The 24,986-nt window shown below is 37.6% G+C and overlaps 1 protein-coding gene across 2 annotated transcripts; it reads right to left on the bottom strand.

Annotated features, from left to right (window-relative positions):
* Positions 1 to 553: 553 nt before the first annotated feature.
* LOC125237002 (thioredoxin-2) lies at positions 554 to 24,565 on the bottom strand. 2 transcript variants are annotated; one of them, XM_048143913.1, is made up of 3 exons: positions 24,419 to 24,565; positions 8,114 to 8,288; positions 554 to 1,916 (listed from the first exon to the last, which is right to left on the bottom strand). In XM_048143913.1, exons 2-3 carry the CDS (start codon positions 8,282 to 8,284, stop codon positions 1,767 to 1,769), a joined length of 321 nt encoding a protein of 106 aa, XP_047999870.1. In that variant the 5' UTR covers positions 8,285 to 8,288; positions 24,419 to 24,565; the 3' UTR covers positions 554 to 1,766. The 2 variants fall into 2 exon arrangements, with proteins under 2 accessions (XP_047999870.1, XP_047999871.1); XM_048143914.1 differs by lacking the exon at positions 24,419 to 24,565 and adding an exon at positions 13,573 to 13,651.
* Between the last annotated feature and the right edge of the window lie 421 nt (positions 24,566 to 24,986).

Here is a 24,986-nt window from a genome sequence, read left to right as displayed (position 1 = left end):
GGGGGTGGGCGACACATTCAACGGGGAGCGGGAGTGGCCATACTGTACGATAGTGCTCTTTATTATACTGTGGTATGGCCACTACCGCTCCCCGCTGAAAGTGCCGCCCACCCCCTCTCGGTTACCTCACAGTTACCGTTTGTTAAAAACGCGAACAGTCGACCTGTTATATTTTACTCATACAAGCATAGTACGCGTTCACCTACACGAGCTTAGACTGTGTGCTAGGAACGCGCCTCTCATATTTGGATTTTTATTATCATATTGGATTAAGCTAGGAACATACTACGCGGACGTCCGCCGTCGCGCGACCGCGGATCTAGACTATGAATATACACTTGCAAACTATCGGTCGTCGGTCGTGGACGTGGCCTTGAGCGCACGGACGTCCGATCGAAATCTGGCTCGCTGGATGTTTTGGTCAGGCGAAGCCTCGTCCCGAAGACCGTGCACACTGATCGGTCGCGGTCGCTCGACCGCGGACGTCCGCGTAATATGTTCCTTATAGCTTGAGGATTGTCGGTAAACGCAAGGCATAAATAAAACCCTAAAATGTCTTCACGATTATTTATTGATAATAACAATACTTTGTAACGTAACATAAGTACGCGAAATGCAACACAACGGACCATCGTACCCTCTTGTGCAGCGTAAGACACTTTCGGCATATATCAGTGAAAACTAAAAAAATATTATGCGCAAAAAATCACACCAAAAAGCAGAATCTACCAGAGATTGTGACCTTTTTAAAATAAATAAAATTCCTTTGGGGCCTTTAGTGCATATAATATTTACCTCGATTGTGGGGTTAGACCTTTAGCCCATTGTTTTAGTTTATATTAGTGGCATTAAATGGAATGTTATGCCTTTAATAAGATTTACAAAATGCATATTATGGTTCTCAATTTGAACGTTTTGTTATGAACAAAAAAATCACTGGTGCAACCTTGCTTAGAAGCGTGAAGGTTACCTTGACAGCGTACACCATCTTTTAGATGTTTTTGGCGTTCAAGACTCAAATCAATTTTGAAACATTTCTCACAATAAGTCTTGAAGTGGTAGGTCGTTCGTTTCCGACCGATTACGTCAGTCAAATTTGAAATTTGACTAATTGAAATAAAACCAGGGTGGCTAGCCGAATGGCACAATCGCTCACGAAACGCTCACGAAACGAAGCGCTAGTAGATATCTATCTCTATCGCGCTTGCGTATTGGCGCGACAGAGCCAGCGGCGTATCGCTTTCGTTTGGCGTCGGAGAAATGCCATTCGGCTACGGGGCGAGAACTCCATTACCTACTCAAAAAAATACGTATGCCTCTTGAAGACTCAAGATTAAAAATGTAACCAGACGATTTTTTTTTTAACCCCCGACGCAAAAACGACGGTGTGTTATAAGTTTGACGTGTCTGTTTGTGTGTGTATCTGTCTGTGGCATCGTAACTCCCGAACGGATGAACCGGGTTAAATTTAGTTTTTTATGTCTGAAAGCTGAGTTGGTCGGGAGTGCTCTTAGCCATGTTTTATGAAAATCGGTCCACTACGTCGCGGTCGGGGGTTTTTTTTTCATAATTTTAATTTTGTGGTTAGGTTATAGACGCATTTTATAAAAACGTGTTTTAGGACATAGTTCATTCATTAAATCTGTACTTTTTTAACATTTTCATGTCCAATTTTGTATATTACTCTTTATAAAAAAAACTGTAGGACTTTTTAAGTTAAAGGTGGTCTAACCCCACTGGTGAGTACACAGTCCGTTGCCAGCGCTCTACTTGAGCTTCAAGATGGTGTTCTTCAGTTTGTCGACGTTGGCTCCCGAGAACTCCTCGAGTTTCTTGGAGTTCTTCAGAAAGACGAACGTGGGCATCGAGTTGACGTTGTATTCTGCGGCGATCTCCTCGTTTTCGTCTACGTCCACCTGGAAAAAAGAAAAAAAAATGTTAATAACCTAACCACAAAATTAAAATTTTATAAAAACCCCCGACAACGACATAGTAGACCGATTTTCGAGCATTTCTTTTTTTTTGCCATTTTTTATTTTGATTTTTTTAGGGAATTTTAGATCAATTGTACTCAGAATCACGAGTACTTTCAATCTCACTGGGAGACAAGTGTACCAGAATTTCCATACATTTTTGTTACTTTCCTCTTTTGTTACCCCACACAACATGTATGGAAAATGGTAACAAAATAAGAAAAAATCGTATGGGACAATTTTTTTAACTACTAGGATTGAAGAAGCTAGTGATTTTGAGTAGAAATACCATACATTTTTTCAAAAATTTCATAAAAGTGGCGAAAAAAAAAGAAATGCTCTTTCATGAAACATGGCTAAGAACACTCCCGACTAATTCAGCTTTCAGATAAAAAAAACTAAATCTAAATCGGTTCATCCGTTCGGGAGCTACGATGCCACAGACAGACACGTCAAAATTTAACACCTCGTCGTTTTTGCGTCGGGGGTTAAAACTCGGCTTAAGAAACTATTTAAAAGGGCAGTATTTAATCCTTTTCTAGGCATAGTACGTTTCATCCACCACATATACGTGTCAACGTGATTTACAATCTAAATTCTATTAGAGTTGGAGTCTAAACACTGAATTTCAGGGCATAAATTAGATTGCACTTTTCAAAGAGTGACTATTAGACTTATGTAAAATCTATCGCCAAAACATCACTGTTTAGGAGATACGTTGGATTTTGAGTACAAATATCTAGATGGGTGCGTCCCACGAGATATAACGTTAATATATATAATTTCATGTTACTAACGTTCAGCAGCAATAATGAACGTTAGATATAACACCAACATCAATACTTTTGTAAGAAATAACGCTGAATTGCCATAATATTAGTTTTACATAACGTTTTTTAATATAACGTTTACGTTACTTAATTTCAGTTTATATACCATACACTACGTATACCGTTTACCATGCATAACATTTCTTAATATAATGTTTAAATTAGCTAATTTCAGTTTATATACCATACACTAAGTATACCGTCCACCATAAACAACATTACTTAATATAACGATTATATTATTTTTATTAATATCAGTTTATATATACCATACCGTTCTCCATATATAACATTTAACTGTTGCTAAGAAAGTAGGTTTAGGTTAGGTTAGAACTGCGACCCCCATACAAAACTGTTGCTAAGAGAGTAGGTTTAGGTTAGGTTAGAATTGCAACCCCCACACAAAACTGTTGCTAAGAAAGTAGGTTTAGGTTAGGTTAGAACTGCGACCCCCATACAAAACTGTTGCTAAGAAAGTAGGTTTAGGTTAGGTTAGAGCTGCGACCCCCACACAAAACTGTTGCTAAGAAAGTAGGTTTAGGTTAGGTTAGAACTGCGACCCCCACACAAAACTGTTGCTAAGAAAGTAGGTTTAGGTTAGGTTAGAACTGCGACCCCCACACAAAACTGTTGCTAAGAAAGTAGGTTTAGGCACAGAATATATAATAGTACAAGTACAGAAGGCCCACTGCTTTGATGTTCACGAAATGCCGCTTTTTAAATGCCTACAAAATTCTAACAAAGAAACGAGCCGCACGTGCGAAGCGTCGGACGATAGGGTTGCCTATGGATTAAAACGAATTAATACTCAGAGAAAATGTTGTACTATTATATTCCAGTCTTGGGTACTTTCTAGCTATATATACAGTATTTATATTTTTTATGTAAGTCCCAACATCGTAAGCCTTATTGAACTTTTCCGTGGGACTTAATCAATAGTAGATCTGTGTAAGATTGTCCTATTTTATTCATGATGTCTATTTAACTAAGCATTAGACATTTACACGCGGACATCGCATATAAAACTTAAAAAAAAACTCGCAACGTAAAGTAACAATAGAAAGTTCAAACGTACGTTCCGTGAGAACGCGCGCCACCCTTGATTAGGCCGCGAACTCGCGGCCGCCAGCATGTACTTGTAGCGCGGCGATAGAATCGCGGAGTGAGCCGCCCCTGGTTTAGGTTAGGTTAGAACTGCGACCCCCACATAAAACTGTTGCTAAGAAAGTAGGTTTAGTTTAGGTTAGGTTAGAACTGCGACCCACATACAAAACTGTTGCTAAGAGAGTAGGTTTAGGTTAGGTTAGAACTGCGACCCCCACACAAAACTGTTGCTAAGAAAGTAGGTTTAGGTTAGGTTAGAACTGCGACACCCATACAAAACTGTTGCTAAGAAAGTGGATTAGGTTAGGTTATTATGCATTTAAAATCTTACACACAGAATGAACATTACGCCTTTTGATGTTAGATTAATTGAAAAATATATGTTATTAATATTAGGTATCCCAAACGTTATAAACATAGATCTTAGATATTATGAACATTACACCTTTTGATGTTAGAATAATTGATTAATATATGTTATAAATATTAGGTATCCTTAACGTTATATACATTAATCTTTATATACACTGATATTATAGAGAATAAACATTATCCACTTCGAAATTAGATGATTTGCTATTATCGATTTTGAGCATTATCACCAGTGAACGTTATGCTGAACAAGCTTATACAAAGTGAGCGTATATATTATAAGTAATATACGATACGTTCTTATATCTCGTATTACTTACCCGTTTCGTTATGTAATGAAAAAGACAATGGTTATGTTGTAGGTTCTCAAACAACGAAATATGTTATGTGGCTCTCTATTTTCGATTGCTGCATTTTTAAATACTGTCAGATACCTTGAAAATCCCATTTAAAGTTGTGTCTAAAATCGCCTATTTCTTAACCCTTTTCCAGGCCCCGCCAATCTAGATAGGGTAAGTAATACGAGATATAAGAACGTATCGTATATTACTTATAATATATACGCTCACTTTGTATAAGCTTGTTCAGCATAACGTTCACTGGTAGAACTGGTGGTGGTTCAATAGAGAGCCACATAACATATTTCGTTGTTTGAGAACCTACAACATAAGCATTGTCTTTTTTATTACATAACGAAACAAGATAGGAACAGAAAAATATGACAAAAACAGAAGCCATTTTTAACCCCCGACGCAAAAACGAAGGGGTGTTATAAGTTTGACGTGTCTGTCTGTGTGTGTGTCTGTCTGTGGCATCGTAGCTCTCGAACGGATGAACAGATTTTGATTTAGTTTTTTTTTGTCTGAAAGCTGAGTTAGTCGGGAGTGTTCTTAGCCATGTTTCATGAAAATCGGTCCACTAGGTCGCGGTCGGGGGTTTTTTCAAAATTTTAATTTTGTGGTTAGGTTATTGAAGATGTGGCGTGATAAGAAATTACTAACTATGTAGCTAGGTAACTATATATCTGCAGTATCAAAAAGGAAATACCCAAAATTTTTGCATGATGCATACTAATCGGCGTCCTCTATACTGTATATAATAATATTGGTTGCCTAGCAACGACATGACTAACATTCGGCGCCCGATTCCAACTCAATAGTGTATAAGATTTGTGAATATAGTATGGTAGCATACATATTTATCAACTACAAATACTATATCTTGTTATATTACTGTGTGAATGATATCCGATGCGTCGATGACATCATTCACTGGCATTGAGACTGGCGTTAATTATATATAACTTTATTTAATCTACTGTTACGTTGAGTAATGTACGTACAAGACTAAAGTATTATATTTTATCTACGTAAAGAATTAGATAAACTCACGTCTGAGAACATGATTTAAAATAGTAGTGCTTCTACTACAAATAACACAATTTAAAAATATCTTCATATCTCTTCATTTTATAAATATAAAAATAACTCGGTCTATATCCGACTTCTTCATACTTAAACTATAAATCGATTTTGATGAAATGTTGTTATGAAGATAGTTGGAGGACCGGAAAAAGTTATAGGTTAGTTATTTTAACGTTATAGAAAAGGTAGAGAAAAAGAGGCACTTGATAATAATAGTTATTTGTTATACAAGGGGGCAAAGTTGTATTTTAACGCCGAGTGTGGAATTGAGAAACGAGCAAGTGAAAGGATTCTATAGTTGAACCACGAGCGAAGCGAGTGGTTCGAGAATAGAATCCTGAACTTGCGAGTTTTTTAACACACGAGAAGTAAAATACATTTGCACCCGAGTGTAACACAAAACTTTTCCCCTCACTATAGCGAGGAAACTACAACGCAAAAAATGCGTTTATCACTGCTTCCAGTAGTTCCACAGGTGGTAAATCATCTTTATTACTAGATTCACCTACTTTTATCAATTTTAAAGCAGTTAATTTGACTTTATTCAAGGTCAAATTACTTTACCCACTAGTGGATAAAATGCGTTTTTACCCGCTGGTATTAAAGGACAAAACACGTGTTTCCGAGTTAGTGAGGGGAAAACATAATAATTATCAGAGTACATTGGCAGAGAAGCTTATCAGGTAATTCGCACGCTATCACACGATAACAAAGGACTACATTTAAAACATGTTGCTTATTTAAGTTTATTATGTTTTGTTCTAAATTGGGCTACCTAAGAACTGTAGTTCTCTATAAAACGATCATTCATACAAAACAGTTTATCAAATAAGACGTGAGATGGCGCTGTACCGAGTGCGGCGATTTCTACATCGCGCTAAAGAAATTTTTATTGGGATTGTACATATGTTTGCCCTTATTTTAAATGAATGTGGCACTTTTTACTTGAACACGCTACAAATAATAACTATAATAAGTATAATAATTGGTAGACAGCTTATCAGCGGTGCGAATTGCACGATATCACGCGATATCGAAACAAATAGCTTCATTTAAAGCCACATTGCCAGACATTGTAAAAATGTGGAATTAATTGAACATTTTTATATCTTAGGAAATATTATACTCGTAATTAGAGATGGGCCGAATATGGACTTTGCCGAATACGAATATTCGGCCGAACATTCGGTTCAGCTCTTACCGAACCGAACATTCGGCCGAATATTCGGTTACGCCATATTTAGAAAGCGGATGTTAAGAAAAAACTATTAAATGATTGATAATGGTTACATATGTTACTAGAACTACATATGTTAACACGATTTAGTGAATTTAACTAAAACTTAGTTAAAACAACTCTAAACTCTTCTCAACTCTTAAACTACGGTTTTTCCAACATTGTATTTGTATTTTGACGCATAGGCAATTATCTCTTTCTAGTAGTTCCTTAGAAAGCTACTAAAATAAGAGCTTATTATCCAAAGGAATACGTAAGATCTTCATTATTTTTTTTACTTTGTTTATTCGGTAAATATTCGGCAAAGCAACCGAATTATTCGGCCGAATACGAACATTGAAAAACTTGCAGAATATGCCGAATACCGAATATTTACCGAATATTCGGCCCATCTCTACTCGTAATGAATATTCAGTACCTATTACAACTTATTAAAATACATGTTAACTTGTGGTGACGATAAGGCACCACAATGTGGGGTAAAGTTCCATACATATTTGATAACATTGATAGCTGGAATACTTGCATGTGGGTGTAGGTACATTTTATTTTCATTTGATTTCATTTATGCTAAATATTTGTAGAAATACAAACAGCCAATGTTCACTCAAGATAACCATATGGTATCATATCATGGGGTAAATTTTATCGAGGCCACTGACAACTGTTTAGTATAGTATCTAGTATCTACACTAGCGTTTCGTAACTATGTGAAATTTTGGATTTATCATAAGAGCGTCTATACATACATACATAACAGAGTGCCTACTACGCTTATGTTCACTCGAGCTTACGACATGGAACCTTAACATGGGTAAACTTTCATACATAATCAGCTAGAGATATTTTTCTTCTTCAAAATACGTTATTTTCGCTATTTAACGACGACGAGCGAGTCAGCTTATGCCAATGTCTATGTTCACTCAAGATTATAATTTGGGACTTGGAACTATAAGGGTTCCCTCTACATCTAGCGACTCGCGAGCGCTAACGCTCACGAGATCGCGAGCGCTAACGCTCAATACGCTCGCGAGACGCTAGATGTGGGGGGACCCTAACATGGGGTAAACTTCCCCCACATATTAGAATATGTGAAACAGTATCAGTATCTACGTGATAAGTATGATTTGTTTGTGTTTGTGTGTTTGTTATACATATAAATGGAATAGTTACCTTAAGCACGACCAGAGAGTCGGCCATCTCGTTAGCGAGCTCCTCTAGCTTGGGCCCGATCATCTTGCAGGGTCCGCACCAGGTCGCCATGAAGTCGATGACGACTAGCTTGTCGCCAGCCTCGGACAGCCTGGTCTTGAGGTCATCAGCGTCTTTGATGTGGATGGCCATTTTACTGGAACAATGCGGTTGGGGAAATTAGATTTTTGAACAGGGGGAGCCAATCCTCTTATACGATTGATTATTGTAGTGTGAAGTAGTGAGTTTTCATCAGTGGGTTGAAAACGACCCTATGAGCATATATGGGTTAGAAATCCATTGGATAAAAAGTGCAGGGTCTTCCATATAGATAGAGTCGTATTCGGGCCATTTTTTTCAAAGTTGTCCACCCCACTTTTTTGTAACATAGGTGTTTTTACGCGATTCAGAATCGCGAGGAAAAAAAGTGTCCCCAGATTTCCATATATATTTCAAACAAATTTTCTATTCCGTTACCGCCATACAACATGTATTAAAAAATGGTAACGGAATGAAAAAAAAAAACATTGGGACACTTTTTCTCCTATTAGGATTGAAAGAGCTCGCGATTCTGAGTGAAAACCACATTTTAAAAATTTCCAAATCCAAAAAAGTGGGGTGGGAAACTTTGGAAAAAATGGCCCATTCGCGCCCTAAAAATTGCAGAAGGCATATATGTTGCCAGGTAGAAAAGTGGGGCCGTTCTCCCCACCAAACCCTTGATTTATTCCATTTACATAAGATTGGCAATATCGGATTTCCTGAAGATAGGAAGTACTAGGTATTTCCATAGCTACAGTGTACAGTGCTTAAGACTATTCTGAACTAGAAGAAGGCTCACTAATACGCATTAACTCATACAATAGCTAATTTTAAAGATTGGTGGATAGTAAAACATCGTAAGCTGTTTATAAATCATTACAAATGTTTAAAACGTTTAAGTAATGTTAACACATCGGCTTTCTATAAATATGACCGAAAATCGATTAAAAGTATGAATATAAGGTCAATACGGCTAAGTGTGTCATGAGAGGAAGTGTGAATGGCCTTTTACTCATTTGACCATTTTACAAAAAGACCTGTGACAATTTCATACTTTTGCTAATTGCTACTCATGATTTATTAAACGTATGAACTCCCAATAAACACTGATCAATGGTTTAATTAAACAGGCAAAATGTGAAGGCCAGACACACTATCCCTTATGACACATTTACCCGTATTGATCTTACTTGAATTATTGGCATTAGCAAATATTTTCAGGAACTAGGATCAAAAGATGAACTCTATTCTATACTAAAGAAATAATCTTAAGGCACGAACTATAAATGTGTCGCTTAACTTCAAATCTGGGTAAATCCATTCTGTTTTAAGGTTGAATATATAAAAAATATAATATGATCTGAAAGATAATCAACCTTATTGCAGAATGGGTTTACCCAGTTTTGAAGTTAAGCGACACAAATACAAGTATAAGTGTTTGAGTTCGTACTACCTATATTAGTAAATATTCGCATAGACCGCGACCTTCAGTCATGACCTAAGCCGAGTAAGCCGGCGTTTTCGACAAGTCTATGAGTCAGCCTCAGCGGTGTCTCAACTGAGTCTATGACGTCATCAAATACTATCTTAAATCTCAATACTAGTTTCATTGAGGCAGCCATTTTTGGTAGCGGAGTAGCAACTTGCAACTTCGTTTAAAATCGAAATTTAAATACAAATTCAGCAGGTCAAATTTGATAGATTTAGATATCATTTTTAGTGTTGTTATAGATAGGGAGCGTAGGGCGCTGGCGATAAGGGCGAATATGATAGCACATAGGTTCAGAGGATGCACAGCGCAGGTGAAAATAACGCTTTTTAGAGCCTATTGTACTTCTCTGTATACTTGCAGCCTATGGGCTAACTATTCGCAAAGCTCGATCAGTGCTCTACGGGTCCAGTATAACAACGCCTTCAGAGTGCTGTTGCGGCTGCCACGCTTCTGTAGCGCGTCGGGTATGTTTGCGGACGCTCAAGTAGACGGTTTCTATGCCACATTAAGAAAGCGTGCCGCAGCAACGCGTAGCAGAGTGTTTGGCAGCAGCAACGGTATCCTGGGTGCGATAGCGGGCCGGCTTGATAGTCGCTATATGCAACACTGGTCGAACCTGCACCTCTCCCTAGCCAATTTTGAAAAATAGTATTTAGTAAATATGTTGTAATTAGGTACTAAGGAAACTAACATAGTGGTAGTATTAGGTGTAAGTATTAACCTTGTATGGATTTTGTGGTCCGAAATATTTTTTTTTTTTATTGTTACTTTTACATAAAAATATTTGACGATTACCTAGTGATAATTACGTTACAAAAAGTTACTTTTCGCTTTGGAAAGAATTTGTTTCAATGAAGCTGTGTTTCCAAAACGTCCCGCTTGGAGCGCTGTCAAAATACCATACAAAATGAGCTTCACCGAAACGGATTCTTATCGATAGTTTTACGTATACAATTTACACAGAAATACATAATAATGCATAGAATGACAGTGACATGGCATAAATGACAATCAATTAATGATGATTGATGACTAATACTTGTGCAATAAATAATGTAAATATGGCAATTCTAATTACATCGATGTTACTAACCTCCTCTAACTGTTCATACTAGAAAGAGATAAACGATATCAATAAAATTGGCATTAATATCTTGGCGCCACCAATTGGAACGAAACCAAAGTTCAACGCACTTATAGTTGAAAAACACACTTGTGCAAAAATTTGAAAACTTCTATTTGAATAACGCTTAAAATTATCTCATTTTGATTTCATATTTTCACATTAATTTCGTTCGCACTTTTCGTCTATGTAATGGCAAAAGCAAGGCTCGAATGATAACGAAATACCATACTTCCTTACTAATATTTTAAATGGGAAAGTGTGTGTGTCTGTTTGTCCGTCTTTCATGGCAAAACGGAGTGGTGAATTGACGTGATTTTTTAAGTGGCGATAGTTGAAGGGATGGAGAGTGACATAGGCTACTTTTTGTCTCTTTCTAACGCGAGTGAAGCCGCGGGAAAACGCTAGTAGGTACATAATTTTAAAATAATAATGGAAGTAAAAACATACCGACAACATACAGTAATCAGTAATCTTCATTGCAGTTACTAATTAATGTATGTGTGCTCTTTCTAAATAACAAAAAACCGGCCAAGTGCGAGTCGGACTCGCCCACCGAGGGTTCCGTACAAACTTTCTTTCAAACTACCTAGTAAAAATAATCTCATATTTTCATATAACTCTAATGACTTGACTAGAAGACAAAAGTATAGGCACTAATGAGTATTATAGTGTATAGCGCCATCTCCCGGTCCCCTTTATAATGTTAACCGATTTAAACAGTTTTTACTTTATTGGACAGAAGATGGTTTACGTAACATCTCGTATTAATTTTAAGTACGATATACATCCGCAAGGGTGGGTAAATTGAAAGTAAAAATCTGAAAAGTTTTTTGTGCATTAAAAAAAAAGTATTCAAAATACAAACACGATTATATTTTTCCTGTAATATATAGTATAAAACCAATGTTTACTAAAATTTTGATAATTTTTCGTTGGTAAACTTCGGAGATAAGGGGGGGAACGGTATTTTTTTTTACATTTTCCTTCAAAATTCTTTCTTTTTCCACAACAAAAAAATTATAAAAAATAGTTTATTTACGTTCAATTTGAGCTCTTTCCAACGATACCCCACTTGACCTAGTAACTTGAAATTTACAGTTTGCCCCCCTTACATTTTGGCCATTTTCTACAATTAAAATTAATATATTTAAAAACATTATACTTTCTATTTGTAGAGGTTTACAATGTTCACAACTGTTCCAAATTTCAAGTTGATAGCATTAGTAGTTCTCGAGATATTTAGGAATGTGACAGACGGACAGAGTCGCACCATAAGGGTTCCTGTTGTACCTTTTTGGTACGGAACCCTAAAAAAAGACTAAGCGCTTGTGAACTAACCACAAAATTGAAATTTCGAAAAAACCCCCGACATAGTGGATCCATTTTCATGAAACATGGCTGAGAACACTCCCGACTAATTCAGCTTTAAAAAAAAACTAAGTCTAAATTGGTCCCTCTGTTCGGGAGCTACGATGCCACAGACAGACACGTCAAACTTATAACGCCCTGTCGTTTTTGCGTCGGGGATTAAAAACACGATTAGTTTAAAACCAAAGTACTAAAAGATAACTCCAGTAAATAGGTACAGAATGCCGACCCAAACTGATAAACTTTAAAATCCTTAACCAAACAGTTTGTTTTATCTATTGAAAGTAAATAGATAACGTGATAAAAACACTCGTGTCACGATCGAAACGTTGTATTTTAAGCCTTTTAACCTAAATATAAATTAATAATGCGTATAGTCTGTCTAGGTATACTTTGTTAATTATTGTTGTCTTAGTATTCAAAATAATTTTTCCCCTCACTAGCTCGGAAACACGTGTTTTGTCCTTTAATACCAGCGGGTAAAAACGCATTTTATCCACTAGTGGGTAAAGTAATTTGACCTTGAATAAAGTCAAATTAACTGCTTTAAAATTGATAAAAGTAGGTGAATCTAGTAATAAAGATGATTTACCACCTGTGGAAATACTGGAAGCAGTGATAAACGCATTTTTTGCGTTGTAATTTCCTCGCTATTAGTGAGGGGAAAAGTTTTGTGTTATACTCGGGTGCAAATGTATTTTACTTCTCGTGTGTTAAAAAACTCGCAAGTTCAGGATTCTATTCTCGAACCACTCGCTTCGCTCGTGGTTCAACTATAGAATCCTTTCACTTGCTCGTTTTTCAATTCCACACTCGGCGTTAAAATACAACTTTGCCCCCTTGTATAACAAATAACTATTAACGATGCATGAGGTGTTTCATCAGCACTTATAATAATGAAATATTTTCAATTAGGAAAGTCTATCACATCGAAAGATACTTTCTTGTATCTAACTGTGATGTTCTCAAGTAAAAAGCTCCACATTTTCGTATAACGTAAGGGCGAAATTTGCTTGTATTTTTATACTAATTACTTAATTCAGCGTCCTTATGCTTAAGCTAAAGTGGTTCCATTTTTGAGAACGACACAATTTACAATCTTATGTTTATTTTCATATTTTCTAATCAACAAAAGCGAACTATCTACTTCATAAAATACTAGGTAGAAGTATTTTAGGCTGCATCGATGAATAATTCAACAAAATGAAAACACTAAACACTTATTTAAATGTGCCTCGTCATTCTACATAAAGAAATAAGACACATGACAAACCAGGAAAAAACTAATCATAGATAAAAATAACCAACAAGTCGTCGGCAAAAAGGCATTTAGCACTTTACTAGAATAAAACAAAAACACTGTCACAAATCAATATTCATTCATGCCAAGGGTAAATCAATAAACAAACTCACCTATAAAACTAGAAAAATATCACAGATAAAGTTAAAACTAAATGACGCGATGCCGACTGAATAGAGACTGAATCGTAAATTTTTTTTTTTTTTTTTTTTTTTGAGCATGATGTTGGCTGTTTGGCCGCTCCTGGGGCCAGTTACAGCTGAGGTCTGAGTGATCAGTGGTGCGGCCTGAAGGGCCGCGCCACTGCCAAGTAAGAAGAGAAAAGGAAAAAGTATAGAATAGAAGAATAGATGATAGATTAGTATAGAGAAGTGAAGTATACAATATTTTATTTTTAAATTTTACTGAGTTTAATTTATACATAAACAATATCCATAATTGGATGCAATGAACTTTTGTTAAATTGGATACAATATTAATTCCTAGGGACCTAGGGCGGAGGGCCCTGTGTGGTGTCGATAACCCTTCTATGTTTTTCCCAATTGGGACGGTTTTTATAAAAATAGGCTTTGGTTTTCAGTGACGGTTTTGATTTTTCACGGAGTTCTTTAATTATTTGAGCTTCTTTAATTTGAGCAAGCGTTATTTCATCATCTGGGTCTATATGGCGGCTTTGGTTTATATACTGAGTGGATGGTGACGTCACTCTACAGTATGTTAGGAATCAGTTTTGCGAGGCGGTTTTCGATATGACGTGCTCTTGTGAAATTTTGTCGTCATGAATGTTATACCGGGTGATTTGGTGTGAATGACCGTACAGTCAACAACACAGTTGTGAACATATAGAACTTTATTGCCTGTACATTAAGGTACAGGCAGAACTTTATTGACTGTACCTGAAGTCAGAGGAGTATAAAATAGGGATTATGTCAAATCAGTTTCTTATTTTAACCAGCCAATAAACGATTTGCTACTAAGGAATTTGAAACACTAGCATTAGTTACTCTATTTATATACATACATACCATAACTCACGTCTGTATTACCAAAAGGGGTGGGCAGAGCACACGAAACAGCGCTCATGTGCTGGTGATTTGTCTTATCGAAAGATTGGTGTAAAACAATACAGTCATAACTCAGCTTTCAAACATAAAAACTAAATCCAAATCGGTTCATCCGTTCGGGAGCTACGATGCCACAGACAGACACACACACAGACAGACACGTCAAACTTATAACACTCACTCGTTTTTGCGTCGGGGGTTAAATATACATGTAACCATATCATACTTTTTTAAGCTTTTAGTTCATATCATACGCTATGACTAATGAGCCAAAAGAAAATATGAAAAGCTATTAAAGTTCAATTAAATTAAGAAAATCATTTTAATAAGAGACAATCTAGGGTCGATATTTACAGTACGGCTAACCCAAAAAATCACTTCTTGTTATGCCATGGTGACCTTATTACATTACCTCCAGTCTCCGCCCTCAAAGTACCACTATGGGTCACTTGCTCCACCCGCTTAACTCAAGGTTAGTGGGCTGTCAACTGTCAAATTCCATATAAAATGGTGGGTTAGCCTCGGGTTAACCCCCATTTTCGGTGGTGCAAGTGACCCTAACAAAATCATCCTGTATGTTAAAAATATGTTGGAAATTCTGTTTTGATATTTCTTTAGGGATTGGAGAGTAAGGGAAAATGAATCTGGTGTATGGACTTCCCGATGAATCATCGTGTTTAATTCTGGTTGATGAGACTAAATAAGCCAATGTCATTCATGATTAATTAATAAAATTATCCATTAGGTGAGCAGTTCCCGGCAACTTTTAATTGATCCTATTTTGTTACCAACATTTAGTAATATAAGTCGACTTTCGTAAAATATGTACAGGTTAATTGTTATAATTAAGAAAATATAGATTCTAGAGAACCTTAATGACGAAATAAAACTTAATAAAATCTCAATTTATTAACAAAATCTTGGTAACATAATAGGAATTAATAAAAACAAATTTAACTTTTTCCTTAATTTTTGTACAAACTTTCCGAGAACTGCTGAGGTACATGGCACATGTACCAAAAAGATTAGAATGAGGATAATACGCAAAATTTTGCCCAGAGGACGCCTCTAGCTCATTCAGGAGAGCCTATCGCGGACTATGTTCGATATCCCTATTCGCTTTGCCGCATGGTAGGCTTGTGTCGTTCACGAACTATGAACTGTTAGGAATAAAATCCCATCAATGACCGAAATGAACTGAATCTTTCCGTGCTCTGTGAATCGGTCTTTGCTCATTTAGTTCAGTCACAGAATATATAATAGTACAAGTACAGAAGGCTCACTCCTTTGATGTTCACAAAACGCCGCCATTCTAAATTCTTACCTACATTAACAAACGGACCGCACGCGTGCAGACGACATTGAATTCTATTGCGTCGCCACTGAATGGGCCGCGATCTCGCGGCCGCCGGCATGTACTTGTAGCGCGGCGAAAGGATCGCGGAGTGAGCCGCCCCTGGTTCAGTATAGGATCGGCGAGCGCGAGCGGTTTGGATCAAGAAAGAGTGTGTGACGGCGCCGACCGGGAGCGAGGTATTTAGCAAAGCGAAACAAAAACGTCAGGTTTTCATATTAAGCTTCGGTTACTTACAACCTTTCGGCCCGGAATTGTTATTGTCTGTGGAATATTCGTATCATTTTGACACTAGTCGATCCCATTCGTTCTGATCTTTCCGACCGTAGTGGTCGCTGGTCTGACTGAACTAAATGAGCAAAGACCTAAAAGAGCGAACTAGTTCGTGGGAGCGATTGAACGAGATCGGAGCGCTCCGATCAACGAACGAAACGGCACAAGCCTACCGCATGGAAGTGTGACAGGAAGCAATACGTCAAAAGCGTATTGTAAAAAAAAATTGAAAAACCCAGACCGCGACATAGCGGACCGATTTTTATGAAACATGGCTAATAGCACTCCCGACTAATTCAGCTTTCAAACAAAAAAAAACTGTATCTAAATCGGTTCATCCGTTCGGGAGCTACGATGCCACAGACAGACAAGACACGTCAAACTTATAACACCCCGTCGTTTTTGCGTCGGGGGTTAATAACCGCCTTGAATGCATAGAAAACACACATGATGGCATGGCCATGACTCATCACAAAAAATGTCCGTACCAGGATTCGAACCCAGTATCACCTTAGCAGGCAGAATCACCACTAGACCCAACGGGTTGTCAAAGCAATAACTAGTTTTTAGCGGCAGTCTCTGATGATGTTTTCCTGCAACGATTAGCGACCTGGGCATTATCCTTATGTTTTACTTAGGTGACCTATATATACTAGCTCTTGCCCGCGGCTTCGTTCGCGTTAGAATGAGACAAAAAGTAGCCTATGTCACTCTCCATGCCTTCAACTAACTCCACTGAACAAAAACACGCCGATTCGTCGCTCCGTTTGTTTGCCGTGAAAGCCGGACAAACAAATAGACACACATACTATCCCATTCGCACAAAAAGGCCCGAAAAATATCTGACAATCTTATTTCTAGAGCCATAAGAACGTATCAGATATTGATGCAGCATAATTTTTGTGTCATGTTATTGCTGGTGACTATGTACATACTATACATAAAGTCGAGTTTAGTTATAGATATCAATGACATCTGCATTAGAGATGGGCCGAATATGGACTTTGCCGAATACGAATATTCGGCCGAACATTCGGTTCAGCTCTTACCGAACCGAACATTCGGCCGAATATTCGGTTACGCCATATTTTAAGGCGGATGTTAAGATTAAAACTGTTAAATGATTGATTATGGTTAATACATATTGGGATCATCCACATATTACGTCACACCAAATTTCAGGTTTTTGGACCCCTCCCCCCCCCCTATGTCACGCTTTTTTGTATCCCTTTAACAGGGATTGTCACATTTAGTATGACCCCCCCCCTCCCCCTTACACTGTGACGTAATATATGGATTGTGTTAATACAACTATGTTCTTATGATTTAGTGGATAACTAAAACTTAGTTAAAACAACTGTGAACTCTTTTCAACTTTTAAACTTGGTTTTTTAACTTTTTTACAAAACAATTGTATTTATTATTTGACGCATAGGTAATTATCTCTTTTTAGTAGTACTTTAGAAAGCTACTAAAATAGGAGCTTCGTATTCAATGGAATACGTAAAGTCTTCATTAGTTATTGACTTTGTTTATTCGGTAAATATTCGGCAACGCAACCGAATTATTCGGCCGAATACGAACATTGAAAAACTTGCCGAATATGCCGAATACCGAATATTTGGCCCATCTCTAATCTGCATGAACACTTTGCCGAAAATTTAAAATTTGAAAATATCCCCGACATAGTGGACCGATTTTCAGCTTTCAAACAAAAAAACTGAATCTAAACTGATTCATCCGTTCGGGAGCTACGATGCCACAGGCAGACATACAGACACGTCAAAGTTATAACACCCCGTCGTTTTTGCATCGGGGGTTAAAAAAAATAGGAGCATAATATCTATTTTGAATTATGAATGAGCATACAAGTGTGTAAAAATATTAATTATCATTGTATGTGTAAGTGTGTAGATGTAATAGGCTAGTTTCCTACTAGTCAAATCAGCTTCTTTTTAAGAACTGTCAAAACGATTTGCTAATATGGAATTACTATGAAATACTGAGGAGTGACGTCACAGTCAATTCATTAACTTTATATCTTTCTCTTTGACTTATTAAATAGAAATTATGTTTAAACATAACTTCTGTCCATATTTTTCTACTAATTATGTGGTACTTTATTTCATGCACTGCATATAATATTTTATTTTAAGTGTAGGAAACTAGCCTATTGAACTATACACATACGCGAATGAAGAAAATAATGTGCTGAATCTAAAGAAAATATAAGATTACATAACAATAATATATCAGCGAACTAAAATAAGCCACAGTAGCAAAAAATATCAATGCCAATGTCAAGCCCTCAGCCACATGAGTCATGATTGCATAGAGAACCAACTGTAGGTAAATCTGCATTCTTTTTAAGTAGATTTAAGATTGATTTTTGGAAGGTAATATTTTATCCTGTTTTAAGATTGTGACGAAGTAAGGTAGCATACAATAATAGGCTAGTTTCCTACTAGTCAAATCAGCTTCTTTTTATGAACTGTCAAAACGATTTGCTAATATGGAATTACTATGAAATACTGAGGAGTGACGTCACGGTCAATTCACATACTGTATATGTTTCTCTTTGATTTATTAAATAGAAATTATGTTTAAAAATAACTACTGTCCATATTTTTCTTCTAATTATGTGGTGCTTTATTTCGTGCACTGCCTAAAATATTTTATTTTAAGTATAGGAAACTAGCCTATTACAATAGTCATCATCATCCTCCTTGCGTTATCCCGGCATTTGCCACGGCTCATGGGAGCCTGGGGTCCGCTTTGACAACTAATCACAAGATTTGGCATAGGCACTAGTTTTACGAAAGCGACTGCCATCTGACCTTCCAACCCGAAGGGTAACTAGGCCTTATTGGAATTAGTCCGGTTTCCTCACGATGTATTGTATGATTTTGGGAAACCTAGTGGATCTTGCTCAGCATCATGGACTCTATCAGCCTACCAATTTTTATCAAAATCGGAGACGTGATCCAAATGTACAAACGTAACGGGAATTGCTCATAATTGCTATCTTTTTCTTTGATGCTGAGTCAAACTAAGCCAAAATTGCCCAAATGGGTGGTTCCGGATGTGTCATGCCACTGACATAATCATGGCAAAGTGACTGAAAGAGGAAATAGTAATTTGGGTTGCATGTAAGAAAACTAAAGCATGCTGCCGTCCTCAAACTAACAATTTTTAAGAACTTTTACTTGTGAAATAAAACTATAGAAACGGATTTGTAGTGTATTGAAATATGAGGGCAGGGCCGGATTAAGGGTAGAGCGAGTGGAGCGGCCGCTCTAGGCGCCGCATGGTAAGGGGGCGCCAAAATCGAGAAAAATTCATACAAAAAATTATACGTTGCGTGGGCGCGCACATATCACAAAATGGCGAGAGAAGTCGAAAATTACCCCACCTATTGAAAATCTAGATTTGTAATTCAGATTAAGTGGAAAGTTGCACCACATTGCCAACATATACCAACATTCATAAGGGCGCTGTTGCTAGGGCGCCGTAAAAGGAGGATTCTAGCCCTTGACGAACCACGTTGTTGTGCGGCGAACGGCAAAGTTATGTCGCTATCCGATAGTCCAAAGCGGAATTCCTCATAAAGCCAAAGGCGCAAAACGTCTCAGAGAAGCGCAATTTTGTGAGTTACAGTCACAGCGGATGGTGAGCGAATTTCAAAGCACTCAGATAACTTAGTGGCAAAATACCGAAATGGGCATCCCGACGGTGACGATCGAGTCCGCAGTTAATCTCTTAATTAACTCTTAGTATAATGCTAAGTGGTTGTCCTCTTCAAACAGTCACTAAATTTAAATACCTGGGACATTGGGTCACAGATACTCTAAGAGATGACGCAGACATAGAAAGGGAGCGCAGAGCGCTGTCGGTGAGGTGTAATAATGCTCTCTCGCAGGTTTGCACGTTGTTCTACACAGGTAAAAATAACTTTGTTTAAAACATACTGCCAAACTTTATACACGTGCAACCTGTGGAGTGATTACACTAAAAAAGCCTACAGTGCTCTGCGCGTCCAGTACAATAACGCCTTCAGGGGGATGTTGGGCCTGCCCTGGCGCTGCAGTGCGTCAGGAATGTTCGCCGCCTGGAGGACGGACGGCTTCCACGCCGTGATGCGGAAGCGGGTGGCGTCTCTGTGCGAGCGCGTGCGAGGCAGTACCAACACTCTCCTGAAGGTGATTGCTGAGAGGGTGGACAGCCCTCTCCTCACGCACTGGATGTCCTTGCATCAGTCTAATTGTAGCTATACTTTCTACTAACGTATATTTAGTTTAGTTTTTAAGTTATTACTAACATAATATGGATGTGTGTCCGAAATAAATGCTTTCATTTCATTTTCATTTCATTATAAAAATAATAGTGATGGCGAAATATAAGGCCTAAAAGTCGGGAACATAGGCGCCCTGTGAAGTCAAAATACCCCCAAATATGTCAAAGACCGCAGCTCTGCAGACGATAAAAGCTTGAAAGTTTGCGGATTTCCCGCTGGCGGATTGTATCAATTAATCGAGTCAATAGGAAAAAAATTCGCGCTCGCTGCGCTCGATTTATTTTCCTACTTAGTGAAATTTCTTCCCAAGGGCGCCGAAACTCAAACTCGCTCTACCCTGATCGAGTGCACGGGCCGGCGCTGTATGAGGGTACTTCAACAAAACCAGTCTGGATTTGTCAGGTACGCAATCACATGTGCTCTCCCGAATGTCGGCGATATTTCCGCGATAGAATAGTGGCGACGGGACAATTTGGTAGTAAAAGCGTGTGTAAAGACTGTGTTAGTGAGTTTTTGTGAGGTTTTGATTGCAAAGTGAAAAAAATGGGTATTAAATTTGGTGAATTTGATATTGCTAATGGCTGCTGGGAAAACTACATTACAAGGTTTGAATTCTGTTTAAGTGCAAATGATATAGTGGATGAGGACAAGAAAAAGGCGAATTTGTTGGCGGTATGTGGCTCTCAACTATTTGATTTAATAGTTTCTTTGTCATCTCCCACTAGTATAGGTGACATAACCTATAAAAAAATTTTGGAATTTTTGAAGGCTCATTTTCACCCTACACCTAATGAATGTTTGAGTTGCAGGCGTCCATAGGTTACGGTGACCGCTTTACATCAGGCGGGCCGTATGCTTGTTTGCCACCGACGTAGTAAAAAAAAAAAAAAAAAAGAGATTGTAGAATCATTTAAGCTTCACTCAAGAAATCAAGAGGAGGGGGAAAAAGTCAAAGATTATGTAGCAAATTTAAGGAAAATGAGTATTCATTGCAATTTCACAGACTTGGCTTGGCTTGGGTTGACTTTGCGTGATCGCTTGGTATGTGGTATTCGAAGTAAAGAGGTCCAAAGAAAGCTGTTGCAATGTGAGAAGTTTACATTTAAGCAAGCAACAGAGATAGCATTTTCACATGAGAGTGCCACATTTGATTCTAGTATTATTATATTGCCAGGATCATCTAAATCAGATGTGGAGGTTGATGAGCCCATGGAGGTAAACAAAATCACTAACATAAAGGTTGACAAACAGAATAAATCATGCTTCAGGTGCGGTAGGCAACATAGAGGAGAGTGCAGATTCCGTTGGAGTAAATGTAATTCTTGTGGCAGAACCGGCCACATTGAGGCTGTATGTCTTACTAAAAATAAAAAGGATATGGATATAAGGCATAAATCAAACTGCAATGGATTATATGCAAATGTAAACAATGTTATGGGGGAAAGGCGGAAGATATCCGTCAGAATGCTACAAAAGATACAGGTCATGAAGTAATCCGTGACACTGAGACCAAACCATGTGAAGATAGTGATGAGGATGAAGAACTTAATGTAAAAGCAAATGCTACACCCCTGGCCTCTCAATGGGCTGATATCATAGGGGTTTCCGGTCCTCAGGATTATACACTCAATCAGAGCCAAGAACGCATACCGCCAACCAACAAACGAATGAGATCGCCTTCATCACCACAAAACGTGGAAGCAAAGAGAGTGGTCATGGATTCATATGAGAGTCTGTCAGAGTCTGATTATGAACAGACAGAAGATCCAAACCAAGACTTTTAATAGACAATGATAATGTTAGTTTTAGTATAAATGCATGATAGGATGTAAGGACCTTGTTACAGACAATTTAATAGTGTTAGTGAACTGTCAATAAACAGTGAAAATTAGTGTTGGTGAACTATCAGTGATTTATAGTGGACTATCCCGAGGGAAAGGCATGTAGTGTATTGAAATATGAGGGTACTTCAACAAAACCAGTCTGGATTTGTCAGGTACGCAATCACATGTGCTCTCCCGAATTTCGGCGATATTTCCGCGATATAATAGGATTAAATCGCGTATAATGAATTTAAAATTCATCCCGACGTTTTTTACAGCGTTCGTGGTCAACGGGTGACTTCTACTTGCTTTTACATGAATTAAAACATACTACAAGCACATAACTTTAGCACTGACCGTTATTGCGCAGAAGTCAAAAACAGGTATCTCAGGGGATTACAGGGGGTGAAGGGTATGCATCTCCATGTGCAGCTATCCCCTCCACAGGGGACGTCATGGCAGAATGCTAGCGATCCCTAGACGTCCCCCTACACGACAGTGCAGGCTAAACCGATGTGGGTTTAGTTGGTAGGATGTTTCCCCCCTTTCTCAATAAGAGAAGGGTATGGGAGATGAGAGTCCCACATAACCCCCGAAATCAATGGGGGTATGCGTAACAGCATTACCACATCGATAAAAAAAAAAAACTATCCCCTCCACATTTCACTGAGTGCTAAACTTATGTGCCGCCACTTGTACGAGGCAATATGCATGGCATAAAAGGCAGTTAAAGACTAACCCCCTTATTCATAAACGTTTACTGAAGTTATCAAGCTAATAAAGTTCTTTTGTCTCTTTCTGTCACAGCAATATGTCGGAAAAGGACAAACAAACTTTATCGGCTTGATAACTTTAAAGTAAGTTTATGAATAAGGGGGTAAATACACTGTGTTTACATTACTAGTACAGCAGGACCTCTTTAATCCAAATCTGTAATCTGAACACACTTCTTCACTTTTTTTTTTTTTGCTTTGGCTTTTACTCCCTGCCAATTGCACAGGGTGAATTTGCCAATGTCAGTGTTGGCTTGGTGTTGCCGTAGTGTTGACTTTCACACGTGAGGAGAATGTTCCACTTCTTCACTTGTTGTCTTGCCAATTTATTACTGAATATTGAATACTTTTATGAGAAAAACCAGACAAAGCTTTTTATTTATCATAAAATACTACCCAAAAAACTTTACACATTAAAAATTCACAATATTATTTCTTTACTTTCATACAAAATAACCTATCTATATTATAATCAGAATGCACCATGAATCCGAATGGTTGGTTGAATTTTCAGGGTTCAGATTAAAGATGTCCTGCTATAATATAGTAATAAGTGACACCATGGTCACTCTTAAATATAATTAACTAAATTTAGAAATATTACCATTGCTTTAGATATTCATTCCGTATAGATGATGCCTTGACAAACCACTTCTTTAGATGAAACGGAGCCATTACAATTTTTTTTAAGAATTTACACTTTAAATTTTTAGATATATTAAACATGAAAGAAGTTTGACATCTGACTTTTTAAATTTATAGACAAATTCAAAGAGAACAAACTTATTGCTAAAAAGTTTTTAATGAATTAAAACCTAGTCTCCACACTAGTGGGAACTTCTAACAATAGGCTATTTAACAGCCTTAATCAAGCCCATAACTGACTTATACTTAAAAATTAAATTCCCAGTTAAAATGTTGAATCAACAGTAAGTATCTATTGATTTTTATAATAGCAATTACAATTTGATTCTAACATTGTAGCACAAGGTTACAGTATATTAATAAGTAAAGTGGCGCCGTGCAAGCGTAGACTTGAGTAGGTATAGATGATTAATGTTACCTACAAATTACAATCTATCATACTATCACTACCGACAGTACCGACACCGCTGATTTAATAAGATTAAAGTTAACATCAAGTTAAAAGTGGATTAGTACCCGAAACGAATACTAAATGCAAATGAGCGACTAATTGAGTACGCTATTAAACGCTTAAACAATTCTCAGGCGCGGAAAACAATAAAAAACCAACGTCAGAAGTCGGCAAATTGCTCAAGACGTCCGGTAGACATCTTCATCAATCGACCATATTAATGCTATTCATACTCGAAGATTATTCTGGCATAAGCAAATTAATCAAGAAAAGGCTACTTACAGATAAGTCGTGAGAAGAAAACTGGAATAATCACACCAAACCACGCGGTGACACAATCGCAAGTCGCTGAGCGCTGAGGAAGTGTCAGTCAAACGGTAAAAAATTAACAAGCGGAGCGGAAGAGCTGCGTCATTAAAATATTTTGTTTAATTTTCAAAGCTAGTCATTTCTCATTGGTTGATTGAATATATGTGGTAATTTTCCTCCAATCAAATAGTTTGAAATTTATTTTGAACTACGAACCGCCAATTAAAATCTACATAGAGGCATTTTAATAGGCTTGTGCCGTTCGTTCGTTGATCTGAGCGCTCCGATCTCGTTCAATCGCTCCCACGAACTAGTTCGCTCTTTTAGGTCTTTTGCTCATTTAGTTCAGCCAGACCAGCGACCACTGCGGTCAGAAAGATCAGAACGAATGGGACCGAATAGTGTCAAAATGATACGAATAGTCCACAGATAGTGACATTTCGGGCCGAAAGGTTGTAAGTAACCGAAGTTTAATATGAAAACTTGACTTTTTTTTGTTGCTCTGCTAAGTAGCTCTCGCTCTCGGTCGGAGCAGTCGCAC

This window comes from Leguminivora glycinivorella, chromosome 20 (genome assembly GCF_023078275.1).
Source record: "Leguminivora glycinivorella isolate SPB_JAAS2020 chromosome 20, LegGlyc_1.1, whole genome shotgun sequence".
NCBI lineage: Eukaryota > Metazoa > Arthropoda > Insecta > Lepidoptera > Tortricidae > Leguminivora > Leguminivora glycinivorella.
Note: the sequence above shows the minus strand (reverse complement) of the source record. Positions and strands in the feature narration are given on the sequence as shown.